Source organism: Epinephelus fuscoguttatus, linkage group LG6 (genome assembly GCF_011397635.1).
Source record: "Epinephelus fuscoguttatus linkage group LG6, E.fuscoguttatus.final_Chr_v1".
NCBI lineage: Eukaryota > Metazoa > Chordata > Actinopteri > Perciformes > Serranidae > Epinephelus > Epinephelus fuscoguttatus.
Window position 1 is genome coordinate 24,049,087 of NC_064757.1, and position 18,427 is coordinate 24,067,513.

Genomic DNA, 18,427 nt, shown 5'->3' on the forward strand with positions numbered 1-18,427 from the left:
AAATAGATAATGTAAAACAATTAAAAAGAAATATATGACAACAAATTAATTAACTTGTGTGAAGTAAGTAGGGCAGTATGACACGTTTCATTACAATTTTTCAGCTTCCATATTTGCTACAAAGGTTAAAAATGGTTGCCAGGTGGCAAAGAAGCGTGCAGTTGATCCTTTAATAAAACAACACATTTTCTCCAATTGTTAATAACGCATAACATCCTTAATCCAGTGTCCATATGTTAAAGGTGAAGAGTCCTTCCATTTACACAGGATGGGCCTTCTAGCCAGATGTGAGCAGAAAGAGAGTGTCTGTTTGGGCTCTACTTACTGTAAGTTAACATCTAAAGGAGTTACTCCAAATATTGCCATAGACATAGACTGGGCAACCAGCCATCCTAACACTGTTGGAAAAAGTTTGGAATATTAAATCCCAGAAATGAAATAGTTTTAGACATGACCAGAACATGTGACATAAAGTGGCTAAAGACTGTTGACAAGTATTAAAATTCTAAGCTAAATCCTGTGTTTAACTGATTTTAGTTTAATTTATTTTAGAAGGGACAGTGCAAATTAAGAAATAAACATGGTAAGAAAAAAGAATATTTGCAAAGGGGCTGTTATCCCATCTGTAGTCCCATGCCAAGGTGTTACAAAAGGCTTCCTATTATACATCAAAGCAAGAACAAAAGCAGGATATGCAGTTAAAGACTGGAAAGGACACAGTTGTTAAAAGCAGTAGAAGCAGCAGTGACATGTTTACATATAGAAAGACACTGCCAACAAGCAGAACATACAGATAGCAGCAGTTGTGACTTTACACATATAAAACAATATTGCAAACAAGAGGACACACAGATAGCAGCAGCAGCAGCAAAAAGAAAGTTTAGCTGACACGGATGTATTAATCATTGCCCTAATTATTTTTGTGAAAGATCTGTAAGTGTTTAGTTGTCTAAATCTGAAATGAAATTATACTCAGATTATATTTTGATGAGTTCCTAAATAATGAAAATTGAGTGTAAATGTGTCTGGAACAGATTTTCTTTATTTTATTGTAATGTTTGTAAAGGTACCCCCCCCCCCCCCCAAAAAACCTCATTATTTAAAGAAAAAACTTGGAAAAGATAACTTTATACTCCTTTTCCTCATGTTTTTATGTCATGCAGAAACTAAATACGTCATGTGAACATACTTTAATGCATAGGCGTAGTTTGGGGTGGAGGGATACAGGGGACTCCACCTCGATAATAAGAGCATGCCCCCCATCACCGAAAACGAAATAAATAAAAGCAAATAAAAAAGTACTGGCAGACTTTATTTTTGACAAAATTAAAATGAATTTACACCATAAGCTGATGCAGAAAAGACATAAATTGGTGTATAACAATTCACCAGAGTGCAGGAAATTAAGTGTTTGCTGCTCACAATTTTCTGGAAATGAAAACAGGCTTGTAAATTACTAGGTGGCCACAGGACTACATTTAGAGATTTTGTCATCGACCAGTAGGGGGCAGCAGAGCCCACACACATCTACCAGGAACAACAACAGGAAGCCTCTGACGTCACGCACGTCACGTGACAGGCAACCATGAAGATGACAGAGGAAACCCACAAAAATGCTGAAACGTCTGAAATAACAATGGAAGACGTACAAAACCTTATTAAAAAGAAAGATGAAATCGAAGAGCAGATAAAAGCCTATTACGATGTTTTGGAAGACGTAAGTTTGTCAGTTAGACATACATGTAGCACTAAGCTAACCCAAAGCTACAGCCGTTGGTTGTGAATGCTAGCCTAATGCTAGCCAAATGTTAGCCAAACATGGCTTCCTTTCTTTATTTAACTGTTAACTCTACTTACAGCAAGGTGTCGGAGTTGCAGACCCCCTGGTTGATGCAGAGGGCTACCCCCGAGCAGATGTTAACTTGTACCAGATCAGGACAGCAAGACACAGTATTTCATGTAAGCAGCAGTGTGTGTGTTTTGTTCTGGTGTTTTCCTCTGGTAGCAGGTGTAACGTCAACATCTGTGACCCAGCACCAGGCTCCAGTCAAGCTGTGTGAGTTGTTGAGTGGTTTGGGTCACGGATCCTGACGGGTCACTGAATACTGTATAACACATGATGGGACAAACATGATATGGTGGACTTAAAAACTAACCAAAATAAAATGAGAAGAAATCAACATAATAAAGTTATAGTAGCCCATAGGACAAAATCATACAAATGAAATGAACAAATGGAAAATGGAAAATACAAAACTGTACTAACTCGACCAAGCAGTATAGGAATGAGCCTGTCATTGAAACCAGCACCAGTAGTTGGTATTTCTCCACATAGTGTGTAATATGTGACACCAATATTCAGTAGTTTAAATGTTGAACCTAAACAAGTTTAGAATATCTTCATCTAAATTTGTTGAGGAATACTGACAGAAAAATACATGACATGATGCCAGTTCCACAACTGGCCAAATACTGCCAGTAACTTAAGTTGGACTGATACTAATATCACTTTTTAAAGATGATACCAGCTTTTATTATGTCAATATATCACTGTAGGTCTGTACCTAATGAATATTTCCATTTTTAAAGTAATGCTTTGATCATGTCTTTCAGGCCTGCAGAATGATCACAAGGCCATCATGGAGGAGATAGAAGAAGCCCTGCACAAGCTGCACGCTCGAGAGAAAGCCAAGCGGGAAGAGGATGAGGCGGGAGCCAGGGAAGAGGCGATGGAGCATCAGGACACCCTTCCTCTTCCCTTTGCACGGGTGGATGCTGTGACACAAGGCTCTCCTGCCTCTGGAGCTGTGAGTGATGTGAACTATGCCTTTCTATCTGGTAGTTGTTTTGGATAAACCATCACAATTCTTTGAAGTGAAGAAATGAAGGAATGTGTCTACTATGGGCATATAAACCTGACCAAGGTGTAGAGAGGCCATGTTAGCAAATTATGAAGCCATACTGCTTGGTGAGCTTTTAAAGTCTACAGGTATCAGACAGGTACATTTAAAGCTCTTTAAGACCCGTTCAGGAAACCTTTTAACCAGATTTAGGACATATTTTTGGATAAATCCCGTTTTACTTATTTAAGCATCGCAGGTAAGCATTGCAGATCAGTAGTATACATGTGGTCTTGTGCAGAGGTGTTAAGTGTTACGTAGGAATATGGTTATTAGAGTAAGTTAAGTCAATCTTCATTTTGCCAGCAGCTCAGTGCAAGTATGAAGTAAAATGACAGTATTCTAGTTTTTAAAGATTTGTAACATTAGAAATGTGGACTTTTACATAGAAAGGCTTCACTCATTTTCACATAAATAACTAAAAAAAAATGGATAAATGAAATTAGATAAAATGTTTGTAGTAGTTAAGACCTCAGAAATTCAAATCTAAGACTATTTTAAGGCCCTGAAGACACCCTGCTCCCATGCACAATACTGCACTAACGCTATAGCCTCTAATAAAAGCAAAAGCTACACAGTGTTATAGAGCATGAGTGGATTTAAACAACAGAAATTAAATGTGTCAACACATGTATTTATTCCCAAATTTGGTTAACAGCACCTTTACAATGTTCAGATACCTCAAAGAAAAGAAAAAGAGTAATAATACCAGTCATGTTGGAGCTCATTTGATAACCTTGAGAGATGTCATGTTTTTACTCACTGTACCTTGGAAATATCTGTAAACTGTAGACAACCGTGTTCAATCCTGTCCACGTGAGCGATGTGATAGAGGCAACCCTCTCCGTGGCCAGATGTGAATCTGGATCCTCCGGTGTGCAGTGGCAAGTCCCAGAGAACTTCTACTGCTCCGGCTCTGGTCTTATCCCCCGAAGCACACTATCCCCAGAATTCACAAACACTAATAAATATTCTGTCTTTAAACTACAGATGTTTTGTTTCTCACAGATATCAGTGTCCATACTCAATCAGAAACTCCAAGCTCAGAGTTTATGTAGCTCAACAAACTATGGACTGAAAATAGCTTCAGACACGCTCCTCTGTCGTTTTAACAGAGCTACGGACTGATACAAAATCCCTGCTGGTAACAAAACAAACACAGTAACTAATATAGGTTTTATGAACTTAGAACGTTCAGCGTCTCTGTGTTACCTTTTCTCCTCTGCTCGGTCACACGCTCTCTGTGTCTCTCTGTTTCCTGGTTTGATAAGCATTTGTCTGTTACAGTATGTCCCACCCAGCTAGAGACCCGTTTGGTCAAGTCTATGGTCAGGAGAGTCATCTTTGATAAGCGTTAATTGGTTAATAGCAGATTGACATCGGTACGACCCAATAAACAAATGACAGCAGGACTTCATATTATCAAGAACACTTAAAGTGAAGGAAATTCCAGATGCTACTGCTAAATGCATGTCTTAACACTAAAACTCTTTGCTACTTTCCCCTTTGTGTCAGGATACTCTTTGCCAAATGTTATACTTGTATGAGAATTTATGCCATCGTAGTGCTCTAATATTTGTATTCACATCATTTCGCCCAAAGGGGTTTTGGCCCCCTGAGACCAAACGCCCTGAGTTGGGGTTGCTCGTTATCAACTTGTAATGGCCCAAGGTACAGGCTAACAGGAAATGATAATGAAAAAAATAGCAGAAACCATAATTTGGGCTGGACCTGGCTCCCAGCCTATCTGTATATTTGTTAACCAAATGCATATAAATTAAATAATATGTAAACAAATGTAGTAGGGTACTACATAAATAAGCTGTTTTTGTTGTAGTTGAACATAGTATTGTCGATTTTTTTCCCAAAGGGTCTCAGAGTTGGTGATGAAGTCATTGAGTTTGGGTCTGTGAACACGGGGAACTTTCAGAACCTCCAGAATATTGCGTCTGTGGTACAGCACAGTGAAGGGGTGAGTTACTGACATAATCTACATCTGTCACTCTGTGTTGTGGTAACTGTATTGTTTTATGATGCTGTGTGATGTCTTAAGGATATTAATACGAAACCAGATTTCTCACAGAGGGATTTATGAAATCCCTGAGAGAGGTTTGACTTCCTTTCAATATATTTCTTTATTAGATTTAGATTTTTTTTTACGTATCTGTTAGACCTGTGGTTTTCAACATTTTTGTGCCCAAGGCACATTAAAGGGCAAGCCAAAATCTCAAGACACACCTATATTTATATCTGTGCACAATAGCTTCCATAACATGTGTTAGCACTCTTATCATCACATAAGACAATAAAAATAAGAAAAAATAAGACAGACTTCTTGTACAGGCCCAGTTGAATGTTGCAGTAATAATGTGTTGTTATCACAAAATCCCACGGCACACTTGGATTGGCATCATGGCACACCATTTAAGAACCATTGTGTTAGACTTTTTGTTAAAATTAGAAGACATTCTCGTGGCAATCTGGTTTTATGTTTTTTTTCTCTGCCCAGCCACAGCTTATATTTAGGGATGCACAATAAAATCGGCACATCATCAGTATCGGCCGATATGGGCTTTAAAGTGAAATATCGGAATTGTCCAACATGCTGATAATAATGATACATCATTGGTATCAGCCAATATCAGAATTAGCCAACATGCTTTTCCTTATTTTGCACAACAAATGAATATTACATACATTGAAAAGCATTATATTTCATGTTTCCATCAGCGAGTGGGCCATCATGATTAGAGTAATATGTCATTAATTCCACTACAGAAGAGACTTAATGATCACTAACATTAGGTGGTGAAAAAAGTGTATTGATGTCAGTATTGGTTATCGGTCAAATAAGGCATATGGGAAATGAGCAAAAGATCCAATATTGTGCATCCCTTCTTATATTTGTTAAACATAGTTAATGTCTGTTATATAAACTGTAAAATCATGTCCTTTCACAGAAACCATTACGTGTCACAGTTATCCGGGATGGCCAGAAAGCTCAGATGAGCCTGACTCCGCAGCGATGGTCAGGCAGAGGACTGCTGGGGTGAGTGCTACACACACAATTAGAGTCATGTATACGGATTGGCATCGATTCATCAGTCGATCAGCTGATATGTAGAAACAAAAGCTGTGAACTCTACTAGAACAAAGCTGCTAAAAAGCTTCCAGTCAGCTTAACACATATTTCCCATACAGCAGTTAAATAGCATTGACATTGGTAAGATAACTCTGTAATGATTCATGACTGGCAGGTATAAAGTGGTGCACATCAGTCACAAGTCTGTCCGTGTTCTTTCCTTCAGATGCAACATTGTTCCAATCCAGCGATGATCACCTTGACGTGCAGAATTTCAATTGTGAATTCCTCCACTGAAGTTACACCTGGATGGTTTCAACCTGACTTTATACAAACTGCAGACATCTCCATTTGTTGAATTTCTCAATTTCTTCATCCAATTTGGTCCTGTTTTCTTTATACAAGAGCACTTATTCAGCTCAGTGTTCATTGCAATTAGTAAATTACATTAATCTTTATCTGGTGTGCAAGTGGTACTTTTGGTGTTACAGTACTACCCAAGATTTGTGAGGTTAAATAAGGGTATCCATGACAAAATCTGGAGTAGTTGTTGAATATCTTGCAACTGTCTGACATGATCAACAGACACTGAAAATTGATGACTGGGGACTTTGAAAAATAATTAACTTTTCTACAGATTTAATAAAGGCTTATTTTCAACTCTTGTGAAAAAGGGTGACCCATCAAATGTTAATATGCAGGAGCAACAGCGAAACAGCAAATGTTGGTTTCACACTATCATCAAAATGTTTATTCCACATGTAAATAATAAAGATTTTGTTTGAAGTTAACGTCTGTCAAAAATTTAATACTTCTTCACCTGTTTAAAAGCTGAACGTAACTCATGCACTCATTAATATAAAGACGTGAATAATCTGAACTATTTATGATGAAAAATCCACAATATGAGACATGCAAAAAGCTGTGTGACAAACATTTTTAAGAACAAAGTGTTTTTTATTATATAAAAATGCACATCAAAAAAATACCAACTTTGTTTTTCAAAAGCAGTAACTCTATTTACACAAAGGCTGAGTGAAATATCTTTACCCAACATCCTGAACAACTTGAAGCTGTCTGCCAGTTTTTTTTAAGTAAATGTGAACAAAATAATTAAGCATATGTCACAAACGTAGGCCAGATGTTTGAGTGTGTTTTAGATGTTTGTCTGGAAAACAATTGTTTCTACAAATTAGAAATATTTTGGGGTGGGGTGAACTTGAAACTCCTGAGATGAAACTGGAATTATCAAGTATTATATTATTTTGAGGACATCAAGTTAAGCATCAGCTTCCATGTACATGTAAAGACAGTATTAGTCAACAACATGTTCATATGGCCCCACTGCCTCAAAGACATGTCTAGGATGACACTCAAGCTTGACTCAAACAAAATGGTACAATCTGAATATCAAAAAAGGAAACTAAATTCAACAAATTAGTGTAATCTGAGCAAAAATCACATAGGTTGCTTGAGTTTCTTCTTTTTGGGCTTGACTATCTGTGGTAGCTGGATTTTGAAGGCAGTCCTAAAAAGAAAGAGGTTTTAGATGATATAAATGTAGACACAGTGAAGATGAAATCATATTGCATATTTCAGATGTATATCAACAGTGTTCAGAGAAGGGGGGGGGGTTGTATTAAAGATTTCTGTTACATATATTTTTAAAGACTTACTCGCATGTCGTGCAGATGGGACTGAAGTTGCAGAATACTTCAAAAGAAGATGAGAAGTTGGTGTTACTGTCACACTATTAAAAAACACTATACTATAGGTGCAATTATAACAGAAATTATATGTTTCCATCACTGTTATTACTATCTTACTATTATTTTACTGCTATTATCACTCAGACTTGCGTTTCTCTCTTTCCTTTGTTTCTGTTTGTGCCGTAAGAGCACTTTGGATCAACTTTGTGTTTAAAGTTCTTTATAAATAATTAAAAATAGTGCGTGGGTTCCCTGTATAAAGATTACAGTTACACATTTGTTTCTTTTAACAGTGAATTAAACTTACTTGACAGACAAACTGAGCACACGTAGCCGATCTCGATCAGATTACGGTGGCAGAAACACGCAGCTCTATAGTCCACATGTGCAGGCGGCGGCAGTACCAGCTGTGAGCGCTGCTCAGAGTCGGGCAGGAACACCCACTGTTCAGAAAACACCACCGTCAACACAAAACAGCCCCCTTCACAGAAAGATGGGATGAATCGAATCTGTGTTGTATTCTCACCAGAAGGTATTGGGCCAGAGCAACTTTCTGTGGTATCTTGAGGTACAGTCCTCCAGTTATATCACAAGCCTGTAAAACAAACATCTGAAGGTAAAAAACTGGGTATATATATACACACAGAATACAAAGAATATAGACAAGATAAAATTAGCTATTTAATATCAATGCATGAGTAGCTTGGTACTTTCGGATGGTACTTGCTCTCGGGATACAATTTTGCAGTATTGTTAAAGTCCTGACAATGTACCTGCTGCAGGAGGCCTGAGTCCGAGTCCAACACACAGGCATCTATCAGGATATTCTGTTGCAAAACACAAAACAAACTGATTTTCTAATAAATATACATATTATAAGAAAACAGAAAACACAAGCAAGCTCAATCCCTTTACCTGCTTCTGGGCAGCGAAAATGACATTCATGAAGTTCATGTACTGTAGGGCGCAGTCGTCCGCTGCTTTTATCACCTAAACAATACAGTACAGAAACTGTGTTCAAAGTCACAGAATAAAACAAAAAGCACTTGTGAAATGAGACCAATCTGGGCTTACCAATATTCTGGATTTCAAGTCCTGTCCAACTAAATAAGAAAAAAAGAAACGTAAGTATTAAAAAGAAAAACTGAACACATTTTAGAGCATCATTAACTTCACAATAAAATAATTTGATTACCGTCAAGGTCTTTTGAGACTCTGTGAATATCTGATATTAAAGGATTAAGAAAAATAAGGAAAACACCTTAACCTCTTTCTCACCCATGCTCACTGATGTATACAGAAAAAAAATGATGGAAAGTACTATGCAGACATTTATTTCAACTCGATCAGCTAAGGCATCCATTATCTAAGCAAGAGAAAGTCTTAACATACAACACACACTTTATTTTGAAGTGCAGTAAATTTTTGGTACAGAGCCTTAATTTTGAAGTGCTATTTCCTGCTATAGACTGAGTAACAGCTATGTGATAGTGACAACAAACTAGCTCGACAACATGGCCGAACACAAGTATGATGCTGAATATATGAAACTCTGTGGACCTTGAACTGATGACTGAGGAGGAATCTGGAGCCTGTGGCTGGACCACATGGGAACCACTGTCATAAATAATAAAACTTTAAAAAGTTTTTATTGAAAGGATACAGCAGAGAGCTTTGGCAAGCGATCCAGCCAACAAAGTATCGGTTGAATTTCCCCTCACTTCAGCTGTAATCACATGAAGACACAGTGTAAATTCCAAGAGCTCACAAACAGCGACAGTAAAAACACTTAAAAAATAAAGTTATAAATACATCACAATAACAGCAAAGACAGTGACCAAACTTTTTTGCTTTTAGCATGTTGAGAAAGCATATGCACTTTCATCTGCTGTTAGTTTGATTCACACAAAAACACACACTTACTTTTTGACATAAGATTCCTGATCTCTTCAGCGATGAGGTTATTGGCGACTGACAAGAGTTCATATTTTCCATCGCCACTGGAGGATGCATCATCACCACCGCTGTCCCCGCCTCTCCAGCTCTTACTGGGATACAGGAAATGACTGAAATATAGAAAGTTGGAGAGATGTACATGTAAGCAATGACAGGAGCAAAACATTGCATTTATTAAGGCAGTCAGCCCTTCAACTCTGGAAACTGACAGTGGTGGCAGAAGTACTCAGATCCTTACTTAGTAAAAGCACCAGAACAACAGTGTAAAACTGCCCAATTACAAGTAAAAGTGCTGCTTCTGCAAAGAAATGGTTTGTGTACATAATATATAAATTATATATATACATCTGATTGTTAATACTGATGCATTCACTGGTCAGTAGCATTTTATTGTTGTAGTTGGTCAAGGTGAAACTAGTTTGACAAGCAAGAGTGAAAACATTGAATTTCTCCTCAGGGGGATTAATAAAGGAAATAAACTTAAACTTAACCATTTTAAATATTGTCATGTAATGCGAACCTGGGGTACACAACCTAGTGGTCAAGCCCCCTTCAGAGAGTCACAACATAAATGTGGGAGGCAGTGAGATGATTAATGAGGTAGGAAAGAAGAAAAGACAAAGTTTTGCTGCAAAAATATCTGCCCATTTTTAGACTTTGGGCAGAATCTCTCTGTGAAATATTGAATAAAATAATTCATTTATACTGTTTAAAGTTACAGGAAAAGTGCACATTAATGGACATGTCTGTGAATGTGCCAGTTTAGCTTAGCAGGTGTAATGACACATGTAATACATCCGAACAGGAACAGCAATCCAGTATATTTGACAAAGCATGTTTCATAAAGACACATTAATATTTTAAAACAGAGACAACAATACACAAAACATAAAAGCAAAGCGCACTTCAGATACGGTTACACAGTATGATTGCACACTTGATTGTCTATTAAGATTTTTAATGAATTTTAAATGAACAGTATGTGTCACAGTCTAACCACTATGAACTACTATCAACTATTAATTGATCTAGCTGCAAGAGGGTGACTTCCAGAACCATGAAAATCATGGGAGTCAGGCAGCATGCCACACTCAAGCCTATCTTTAAGGAAACCATTATCAGATAGGCCCAGAGGCTTATCTCAGACCCCATCCATTTCCTCCATCATGAGTACCAACTTATCCCCTCAGGCAGATGCTTTAGAGTACCCCAGGGCAGGCTTAAAAATATAAATATATGTGTGCATTTATATACACATATATTTACTTGTTTGTTTGTTTTTACCTTAACTGTGTAATTTTTATGATGACTATGGAAAATATATGTGTTGTGCAATGGGCAGCGTGTAATTTGTTGTTGGCTGATGGCAGTCTGCACATGTACTGTACCGAGTGTGAGGATTGTGAATAGTGACATCTCTGTGTATGGACTGTATAAACTTCGAGGGTAAGTTTTAGGGTATGTGGAAATAATACTAATACTACTAATACCATGGTCACAAATTTTTATATGTTGGTATACTAACATATAACAAACATTATAACAGCACATAATATATACATTTTGTTTTTGTTTTTTTTCTGTTTTACCATTATTATGAAAAAAAAACTATGGGGTCTGTTTAAAAAATTAGCATTGATTATTGTTATCATAATCCCAAGGCAATAAAAATGCAAAGAAAAAAGTAAGATAAGGACATTAAAGGATTAAAATGTCTTCTTAATGGGTCATGTTAAGAGGACAGTGAGCTGGGCAACACAGGACCCTGGGAACACACACCCCCATTAAATGCAGTGGAGTAAAATACTAAAAGTGTCCCTCTCACTTCAGTAGATGTACCTGATTACTTTTCACCACTATAAATTTACCTGTCTTGACAGTGGCTGGCGATGACAGCCAGCTTGTTGGTCCTGGCCATGGCCATGTGGGAGTTCCCCATCACCATCACTGCATCCAGACACTTGGACAGGGTGAGCTGGGCGGAGACAAGAGCACAGCAGGTGTTGTTTAGCCTCAGTCGCATTTAAAAACTACTGACTGAAAACTGTTGATAAGTCGGAACAGCGCTACCTCTGTCTCACGTTGGGCTTGCTGCCCCCACCATATCGGATTTACATCCACGACGATGACCAGCAGATTGATTTCATCCTCTGAAAACATTTAAGAAATCATTTAACAAGCTAACCAGCACCTTTCTAAAACTTTAAGTGTCCAACACAAAACATGCAAACTGTAAAATAAGTTTATTCTCTGTAAGTCAGACCTACCTGATGCCATTACGGTGGATATTTGTTTGAAACGAAGAGACCAAAAAGTGTTAACTGCTGATGTCCTGCAGGTTTATCTTCTGTTAGCGTCCATTTTGGATCTGAAACGTTACTCGCTACGTACAAATAAATGCAGCGTTTCTAGGTCTGGATATAATGGCAGCGTCTAGTTAAGTAAAACTGACATTTATGAAAATTAAGCCAGTTTCCCCATCACATCTGCCACACTGTACAGGCTTTGTGCGTCACCCGGCTGCGACCTGCTATCGTCTCTTCTTCTACGTTCCCTGTTGGCACCACCTTGTCACACTGCTGCCACCTAGCGTCTGTTTTACTGTAGCGTACATTCACCACCTACACTTCAATGCTGCACCCACACAGGTGTTTTCACTTATTATGCCTGATTAGACCTGATCAGATATTTTACACGAGGATAAGCAGCAATACAACAATGTAAAAATGCTAAATTACAAAGAAATCATTCTGCATTTAAAACCTCAGGTACAGAGTATCACTTATAATACTTTACGGAATACCACTTATTCTTGTGTAAATTATCTGAACACTTCTCCTAATCAGGTTAAAGCAGACAAAGGACGTGAAATCACCTTCCTGGATGTACTATGGATGTGTTGCTGACAATTTATCAGCAAAATGCACTTTAGGTCAAGTATTTCTTGTGAAAATAACCCATTACTGTGGTATTATATTAGTGCAATATTGTTACTAATCCCTCCGTTCCTGTTCACACTGTAAACATCCAACTTCGAATATATCTCCAAGTCACGCCACATTCAGAAGTATTTGGATGATACAGCTGTTGTGGCATGTATGCGAAGTGGACAGGAGGGTGAGTATAGGGACCAATAAGAACTGCTTCCTCAAGACTAAAGAGATGGTGACAGACTTCAGAAGATCAAAATCACCCTGCCAGCTCCTGGACAGCAGGCTGGACTGGTTTAATACAGATGGTCTGTACAGGAAGGGGCAGAGCTACCTCTTCTTCCTCGGGAGGCTCAGATCTTTTGACAACTGCAAGGATTTGCTGTTCATGTTTTATCAGACTGTGGTGGTGAGTGCCCTGTTTCATGCTTTAGTCTGTTGGGGAAGCAGCAAGACGTCTGAATATGCTGGTTTAAAAGGCCAGCTCAGTGCTGGGCAGGGGACTGGACTTACTGGGTACTGCAGGCTGCACACGGAATAAGCTGCAAGCCATAATGAACAATTTCAACCACCCTCCCCACAACATCCTGGCTGGACAGAGGAGCAGCTCTTGCCACTCTTGATTGCTGTCATCCCTGGTTTTAAACTCTCTTTTTTATGTATATTTATATTTATTTGTTGTCTGTAATTGTTGTGTTTGATCTATACGTGAGCTGCTGGATACCTGAATTTACCCAAGGGGAATAAAGTATCTTCTATTATATTGCAATAATGTGAAAGTAGCATTTTACTTCTGCACCTCAACCTACTGTGCACAGCTTTGACTACTTTATATTGGGTAGTTTAATATATAACAATGCATCGCATTTTACAAGCTGACTTTTTGGTTGTAAAATTAGCAAAGCAATAATTATCTACTATCTGTGTTCAAAAGAATTCAGCTGTGTTGACAAATGACACAACAGCCTCAAAATATTTCTTATATCATTTACCATGACAATGGGACATAAAAAACAATCATCATATTTTTCTACAAAAAATAAACAGTATATTTGTACACCATTTAATAATTAAAGAGCACAACATTCTGTAGCAGTTCCAGTTCAGTGTCAAAAACTACAAAAGCCGGTATTAGAATGACCTAAAGTAATTTCATACAATAGATGTGAGACATTTCTACATCACTCCAGCTGATTCGATCACTGTCTTCAGTAATGCCGTGTTTTCTGATCTTGCTGGAACAAACTGTGTCCATCAGAATGAGAGCACAGTCCCAAAGAGTCTGTGTAAGCATAATAAAACTCAAACATCCATAGTGAAATGACACACATCCTACAACCGCTGTTTATATGTCCTATATTCATCTTACTATGATCATTCATACATGACTGTCAGATATTGTCCTCACTATCCTAGACTGGCTCATATAAATTTTACAGGTGTACTGGCTCACACACATATTACAAGTTTTTTTAATAACAATTATAATTGTGATAAACAAATGTTCAAGGTTTCCACACTGTTCTTCCTGAAGTGTCGAGTTAATTCCTGGGTTTGGCTTTTGGCTGGGCCTTCAGTAAACCAGTCCTAAATTTCTCAGTCTGGTAGACATCTGACTCGATGGGCTCGCTGCAGTCATTCAGTGTTACATACACGTTCCCGTCGACCTCAGTGACCTTGTGAATCCTCTGTTTGACACCCTTGGAGCGCCAGTGTGTCCTCAGGGGTCTTGCTGTAGGATCATCCACAGCTTGGTAAAGACCTTCCCCTTCTGCCAGTGTGATCTTGTACTTGTGCCACGGACACACAATACACAACCGCCCATTGAACTCCTGATGGTGACACAGCATAGAGGTGTTAGAGAGATAAGACAGCAGCAGCTACAGTGGAAGTCATTAAACAGCTATTTTACAGCAACTTTAGAGAAAACAGTCGGCAACTTACCTCAATGTCTCCATACTGCAATGCACCACCTGAATCTGTAAGATAAAAATCAAGTGTCATTAATAAGATAATGAACGTCAACATCTTTGTAAATGCTTCAACAGGAATAAAATACTAAAGATGAGGACAGGCTTTACATTTATAGCTTCACTCATTATGTCCACACCAACAACGCCCACACACACAGAGCTTACGGTAGCAGCGCACGTCCATTGCATGAAGCTGCCCCTGGTGGTGCAGGACCAGCACATCTCTGCATCCATTCACAGTCTTGGTCATGCGCCCAGCCTTGACAATGTCCTCCTTCTTCCCGATGAAGTGGGAGGCAGGGGGAGGTGAGGAGGAGGAGGAGGAGAAGGAAGAGGGAGGGGGAGAGGAGGAAGAAGAGGAGGTTTGAGAAGTCTCCTCCTCAGAAGACATGTCGCTCACTTCTTACGGCAGGTTTCCTGGTATGAATAAGAATAATTTTAGCTTTGAAGACATGATGATAGTAAAATAGATAGTAATGAATGTTGTTTTTATGCAGACTCAATTCACATTAGTTAACTCACAATGCAAATCACATGAAAAGCACAAGGCACAGGCATTGTCATTCCTCCATCTTTTTCTTTTACTTTGACATAATGTTTCTTTGTGGGTTGGCTTGAATCAATCAAGAAATTGTTTAAGAAAACGAGCTGGCCCTTGAAGGTTTAAAATTTCAAGTTTCACCCCTAACTGATCATCACAATATATCTCTGTCACTGAACCAGGATAAGATGTTGACCTGTGAATCTCAATCAGTTATATACTGATGAACACGTTTATGCAAAACATAGTGGATCTATTATTTAATCAGAAAGAAATGTGAGACAGTGACTGAGACTAAAGAGGAGTCAGTGTCAGTGCCGCAGAGAGAGAAGAGGCGAAATATAAACACCAGAAAACTTGAAAATGTTATTTATTCATCAGAGTCTGTCTGGTTTAAACTCCTGTAACCTGTAATCTCTTTCCTCCCCAATCAAAATGTTTCCCTTCTCATTGAAAGCTGGTATTTTCGAAGAATTAAGTAGGTGATACATAATGTGACACGTTATTCAGCACAGAAGATCAATAATTAATTCATGAAATTAACACAGACACCATAAGCCATTCACAAGGAGTAGTAGCTCCTCTTTAATCCGGATCCTACGCGTTTATGATAAACATTAACACCATATTTCTAAGCATTAAATCAACCTACCTTTTATTATGCTGCCAGTTTCCATCTCTGACACCTCTGAGTTCTGTAGTTAGTTGCCATGGCAGTCTTCCTCATCTGGTAGCCTGGCAACTGGTTGCTGATAATTTTGGCTCCATGTCCAGCGCGCGACAAGGCACTTTATCTCGCTAAAATTACACATACAAACGACCTAGGGCTTTATCTGTATAAAACCGGCCGGCTGTGTTTATTTGGACGTGAATGAAAATATAAAATACTAAGCAAACTTCGTCAGAGTTTCAGGTAAGTCATTACTGGGCTGAGTTGAGGAAGTGCCAGTGCTGTGTGTTACGTCTACTGTCGTCCCCAGTGAAACACAGGCCGATGAACGAGATTCCGCGGGTCCCAACTGGATGATGAGATGTGGTGAAAAATGTTGTTAAATGCAAAGAAAATGACATGTTCTGACAAATCCTATGAGACTCAATATAAGATTAGTCACAGACTGCATGTAACCCCAGCTGTTCAATGTAAATATGATCCCTCATGCTTATCATTATTTTGGGAAATGTAAAAATAGCTGTGGCACTTATAATTATCTCATTTGGTAGTGCCCCCATAATGTGATTTTCTGGCTGTCAGTCCAAAGAGTGATTGAGAAAATATTTCGGATTGATATACCTGTAAATCCACATCATTTTGTTCTGGGATAAGATTACAGCTATGAATGTAGGTACAGCTTTGTGTGCTGCATGCATTACAATTTTACAAAAATGGTTGGATGAAGAGCCTCCTGACATTAAGATGTGGTATGTAAAACATGCCCATCTTACCACTGGAGAGATTATCACATGAGCTAAGAGGAACTCTGAAGGTTTTTATAAGAGACTGGGCCCCCCGATTTCAATATAGGCTACTTGAAAGAGGTATGTTGGTATCAGATATAACAGAACATTTTCATGTGTTATAATAATATTGAAAGAAAAAAAAATCAAGGGGTAAACCATTTTGTCAACTACTCTCTACACTATATTAGCTAAACTTTGTCTAAAATAACTCAAAGTAATAACAATAAAAAATAACATGTTTATCATTAATAGAGCCAGTAAATATATCTCCACCAGTACTCAGCGTAGCTCTCCATACAGTGTGATGTAAAGACAGTAGGGCAAATGTCCTAATGGTTTAGTCTGAGCAGGCTTTTTGTCTCAGCAGGTTTGCTGGTGGGCATTAAGCCCTCTGAGGGATTATCTCTCTGTCGTCCTGCATTGAGTGTAATGTGACCAGCTGTCCCTCTGATATTCTGCTTTTATTTCTGATATAATTTCTTAAACTTTCTGCCACCTGTAGGGTATAACCTACCAGTCATGGCCTGTCTGCACTGGAGTTGTGCTGAACCACAGCGGGAAAAGAAAGCGCCCTCCCCAAACTGTTTTCGTCGCCATGGAAACCTACTATGTGTACGGAAATAGTGATACTGCTCAAGCTAGCAACTTTGTGAAAAATTAATGCATTGTGTTAGTTCAGTTTGCTGTTTAGATAAACCGTACTCATTTGTTTTTTGTTGCTAAAAAACTCTGAAGGGATTCAGGTAAGTTTTCCATTTATTCTTAAGATTTTGAGAAACTTTACAGCTTCATAGTTAGTCATACAGAGCATGTATAACAAATATTTCCTAGGCGCAGGCATCTAGTCATGTAAAAGAATGTATCGTGTTTCTTTTAGTTCATGCTCTGAGGCTAAGCTGCCCTGACTGTAATATAAATGAAAATAAAATAAAATATATGAAAATTAAATTAAATTAAATAGAATGAAGTATTATAAAATAAAATAAAAATAAAAATAAAATGAAATTAAAGTAAATTATAATAATAATAATGATAATAAAAATGGAATTGTATTGTGAATAATGTTAAGGAAGTGTCCTTCAAAATTATTTATAAATATTACCCTGCCAATCACTACACGCAGAAATACAAAAAAGACATGAACACAAACTGCTCTGTCTGTAATTAACATTCTGAAACTGTTTCACACCTTTTCTGGCATTGTTCTCACACCAAGAAATTCTGCAAGGACTCTAAGGTCTCTAAGACGTTACATTATTATGGGGAAAATGTGATGTGTGGTTTCTTTAAAAAATGAAGACAGAACCTTTTATTATAATTAACTTGGTAATGATTGTGGCAAAGTATTTTATCCATAAATGTAAGTTTAGCAATGATAAACCTCATACTGGTGTTTTTCTGAATGATGTTGAACACTACATGAAACTGATCCTCAATTTCGACCAACAAAAAGGCTGTTAAGACACTTGACATTTGTATGTCTTATAATATCTTTGTGTAGTGTGATCCCCCTGGCCTTCTGTTACTGTTGTGTATACTCTGAACTGTATACTGAGTCCTTTTTACACTGCGTTGCTTAAATAATGATTTAAAAAACTGTAATATAAACTGCACGTCAGATTCTCTTAGTGTAATTCAATTCACAGAATTAACAGTTGCTGACACTCAAATCCCAGCACGTGTTCACTGTAGGGACAGGGACACAGCTTGAAGGAAACATAGACCTCTCAAAGTGTGCTGTTTCATGAACACAGTAACCAACAGCACTCTCACCTTAAGCATGCATATGACGAGGATCTCATCCAAATGCCATGTGGCAGTGTTGCTGCAGCTGCCAGCCAATCTACTGTAGAAGTCAAATAAGCAACAGTTGCATGT

At 38.0% G+C, this 18,427-nt stretch overlaps 3 protein-coding genes across 3 annotated transcripts; 1 reads left to right on the forward strand and 2 right to left on the reverse strand.

Annotated features, from left to right (window-relative positions):
- The first annotated feature begins 1,549 nt into the window (after nt 1-1,549).
- On the forward strand, nt 1,550-6,773 carry psmd9 (proteasome 26S subunit, non-ATPase 9). Its single transcript, XM_049579284.1, has 6 exons — nt 1,550-1,717; nt 1,860-1,959; nt 2,614-2,807; nt 4,771-4,872; nt 5,861-5,949; nt 6,209-6,773. Exons 1-6 carry the CDS (start codon nt 1,586-1,588, stop codon nt 6,234-6,236), a joined length of 645 nt encoding a protein of 214 aa, XP_049435241.1. The 5' UTR covers nt 1,550-1,585; the 3' UTR covers nt 6,237-6,773.
- Nucleotides 6,774-6,900: 127 nt separating this feature from the next.
- Nucleotides 6,901-12,201, reverse strand: gtf2h3 (general transcription factor IIH, polypeptide 3). Its single transcript, XM_049579283.1, has 13 exons — nt 11,915-12,201; nt 11,718-11,797; nt 11,516-11,622; nt 9,615-9,757; nt 9,355-9,417; nt 8,887-8,916; nt 8,766-8,794; nt 8,607-8,681; nt 8,465-8,518; nt 8,218-8,286; nt 7,999-8,134; nt 7,659-7,695; nt 6,901-7,510 (listed from the first exon to the last, which is right to left on the reverse strand). Exons 1-13 carry the CDS (start codon nt 11,922-11,924, stop codon nt 7,441-7,443), a joined length of 903 nt encoding a protein of 300 aa, XP_049435240.1. The 5' UTR covers nt 11,925-12,201; the 3' UTR covers nt 6,901-7,440.
- A 1,383-nt stretch (nt 12,202-13,584) lies between these two features.
- Nucleotides 13,585-16,041, reverse strand: LOC125890216 (Rieske domain-containing protein). The gene is made up of 4 exons (XM_049578737.1): nt 15,744-16,041; nt 14,716-14,967; nt 14,522-14,556; nt 13,585-14,409 (listed from the first exon to the last, which is right to left on the reverse strand). The coding sequence occupies exons 2-4, from the start codon at nt 14,939-14,941 to the stop codon at nt 14,119-14,121; spliced, it is 552 nt and encodes a 183-aa protein (XP_049434694.1). The 5' UTR covers nt 14,942-14,967; nt 15,744-16,041; the 3' UTR covers nt 13,585-14,118.
- Between the last annotated feature and the right edge of the window lie 2,386 nt (nt 16,042-18,427).

Excerpts from the sequence above, each read along its gene's own strand:
- psmd9 (XM_049579284.1), top strand. The coding sequence starts at position 1,586 with ATGAAGATGACAGAGGAAACCCACAAAAATGCTGAAACGTCTGAAATA. Across the intron at positions 2,808-4,770 it reads GCTCTCCTGCCTCTGGAGCT|GGTCTCAGAGTTGGTGATGA; the intron begins GTGAGTGATGTG and ends TTTTTCCCAAAG. Across the intron at positions 5,950-6,208 it reads TCAGGCAGAGGACTGCTGGG|ATGCAACATTGTTCCAATCC; the intron begins GTGAGTGCTACA and ends TCTTTCCTTCAG.
- gtf2h3 (XM_049579283.1), bottom strand. Across the intron at positions 8,682-8,765 it reads ACTTGAAATCCAGAATATTG|GTGATAAAAGCAGCGGACGA; the intron begins GTAAGCCCAGAT and ends TGTATTGTTTAG. Across the intron at positions 8,519-8,606 it reads TTTTCGCTGCCCAGAAGCAG|AATATCCTGATAGATGCCTG; the intron begins GTAAAGGGATTG and ends GTTTTGCAACAG.
- LOC125890216 (XM_049578737.1), bottom strand. The coding sequence starts at position 14,941 with ATGTCTTCTGAGGAGGAGACTTCTCAAACCTCCTCTTCTTCCTCCTCT. Across the intron at positions 14,557-14,715 it reads AATGGACGTGCGCTGCTACC|ATTCAGGTGGTGCATTGCAG; the intron begins GTAAGCTCTGTG and ends TTTATCTTACAG. Across the intron at positions 14,410-14,521 it reads TGCAGTATGGAGACATTGAG|GAGTTCAATGGGCGGTTGTG; the intron begins GTAAGTTGCCGA and ends TGTCACCATCAG.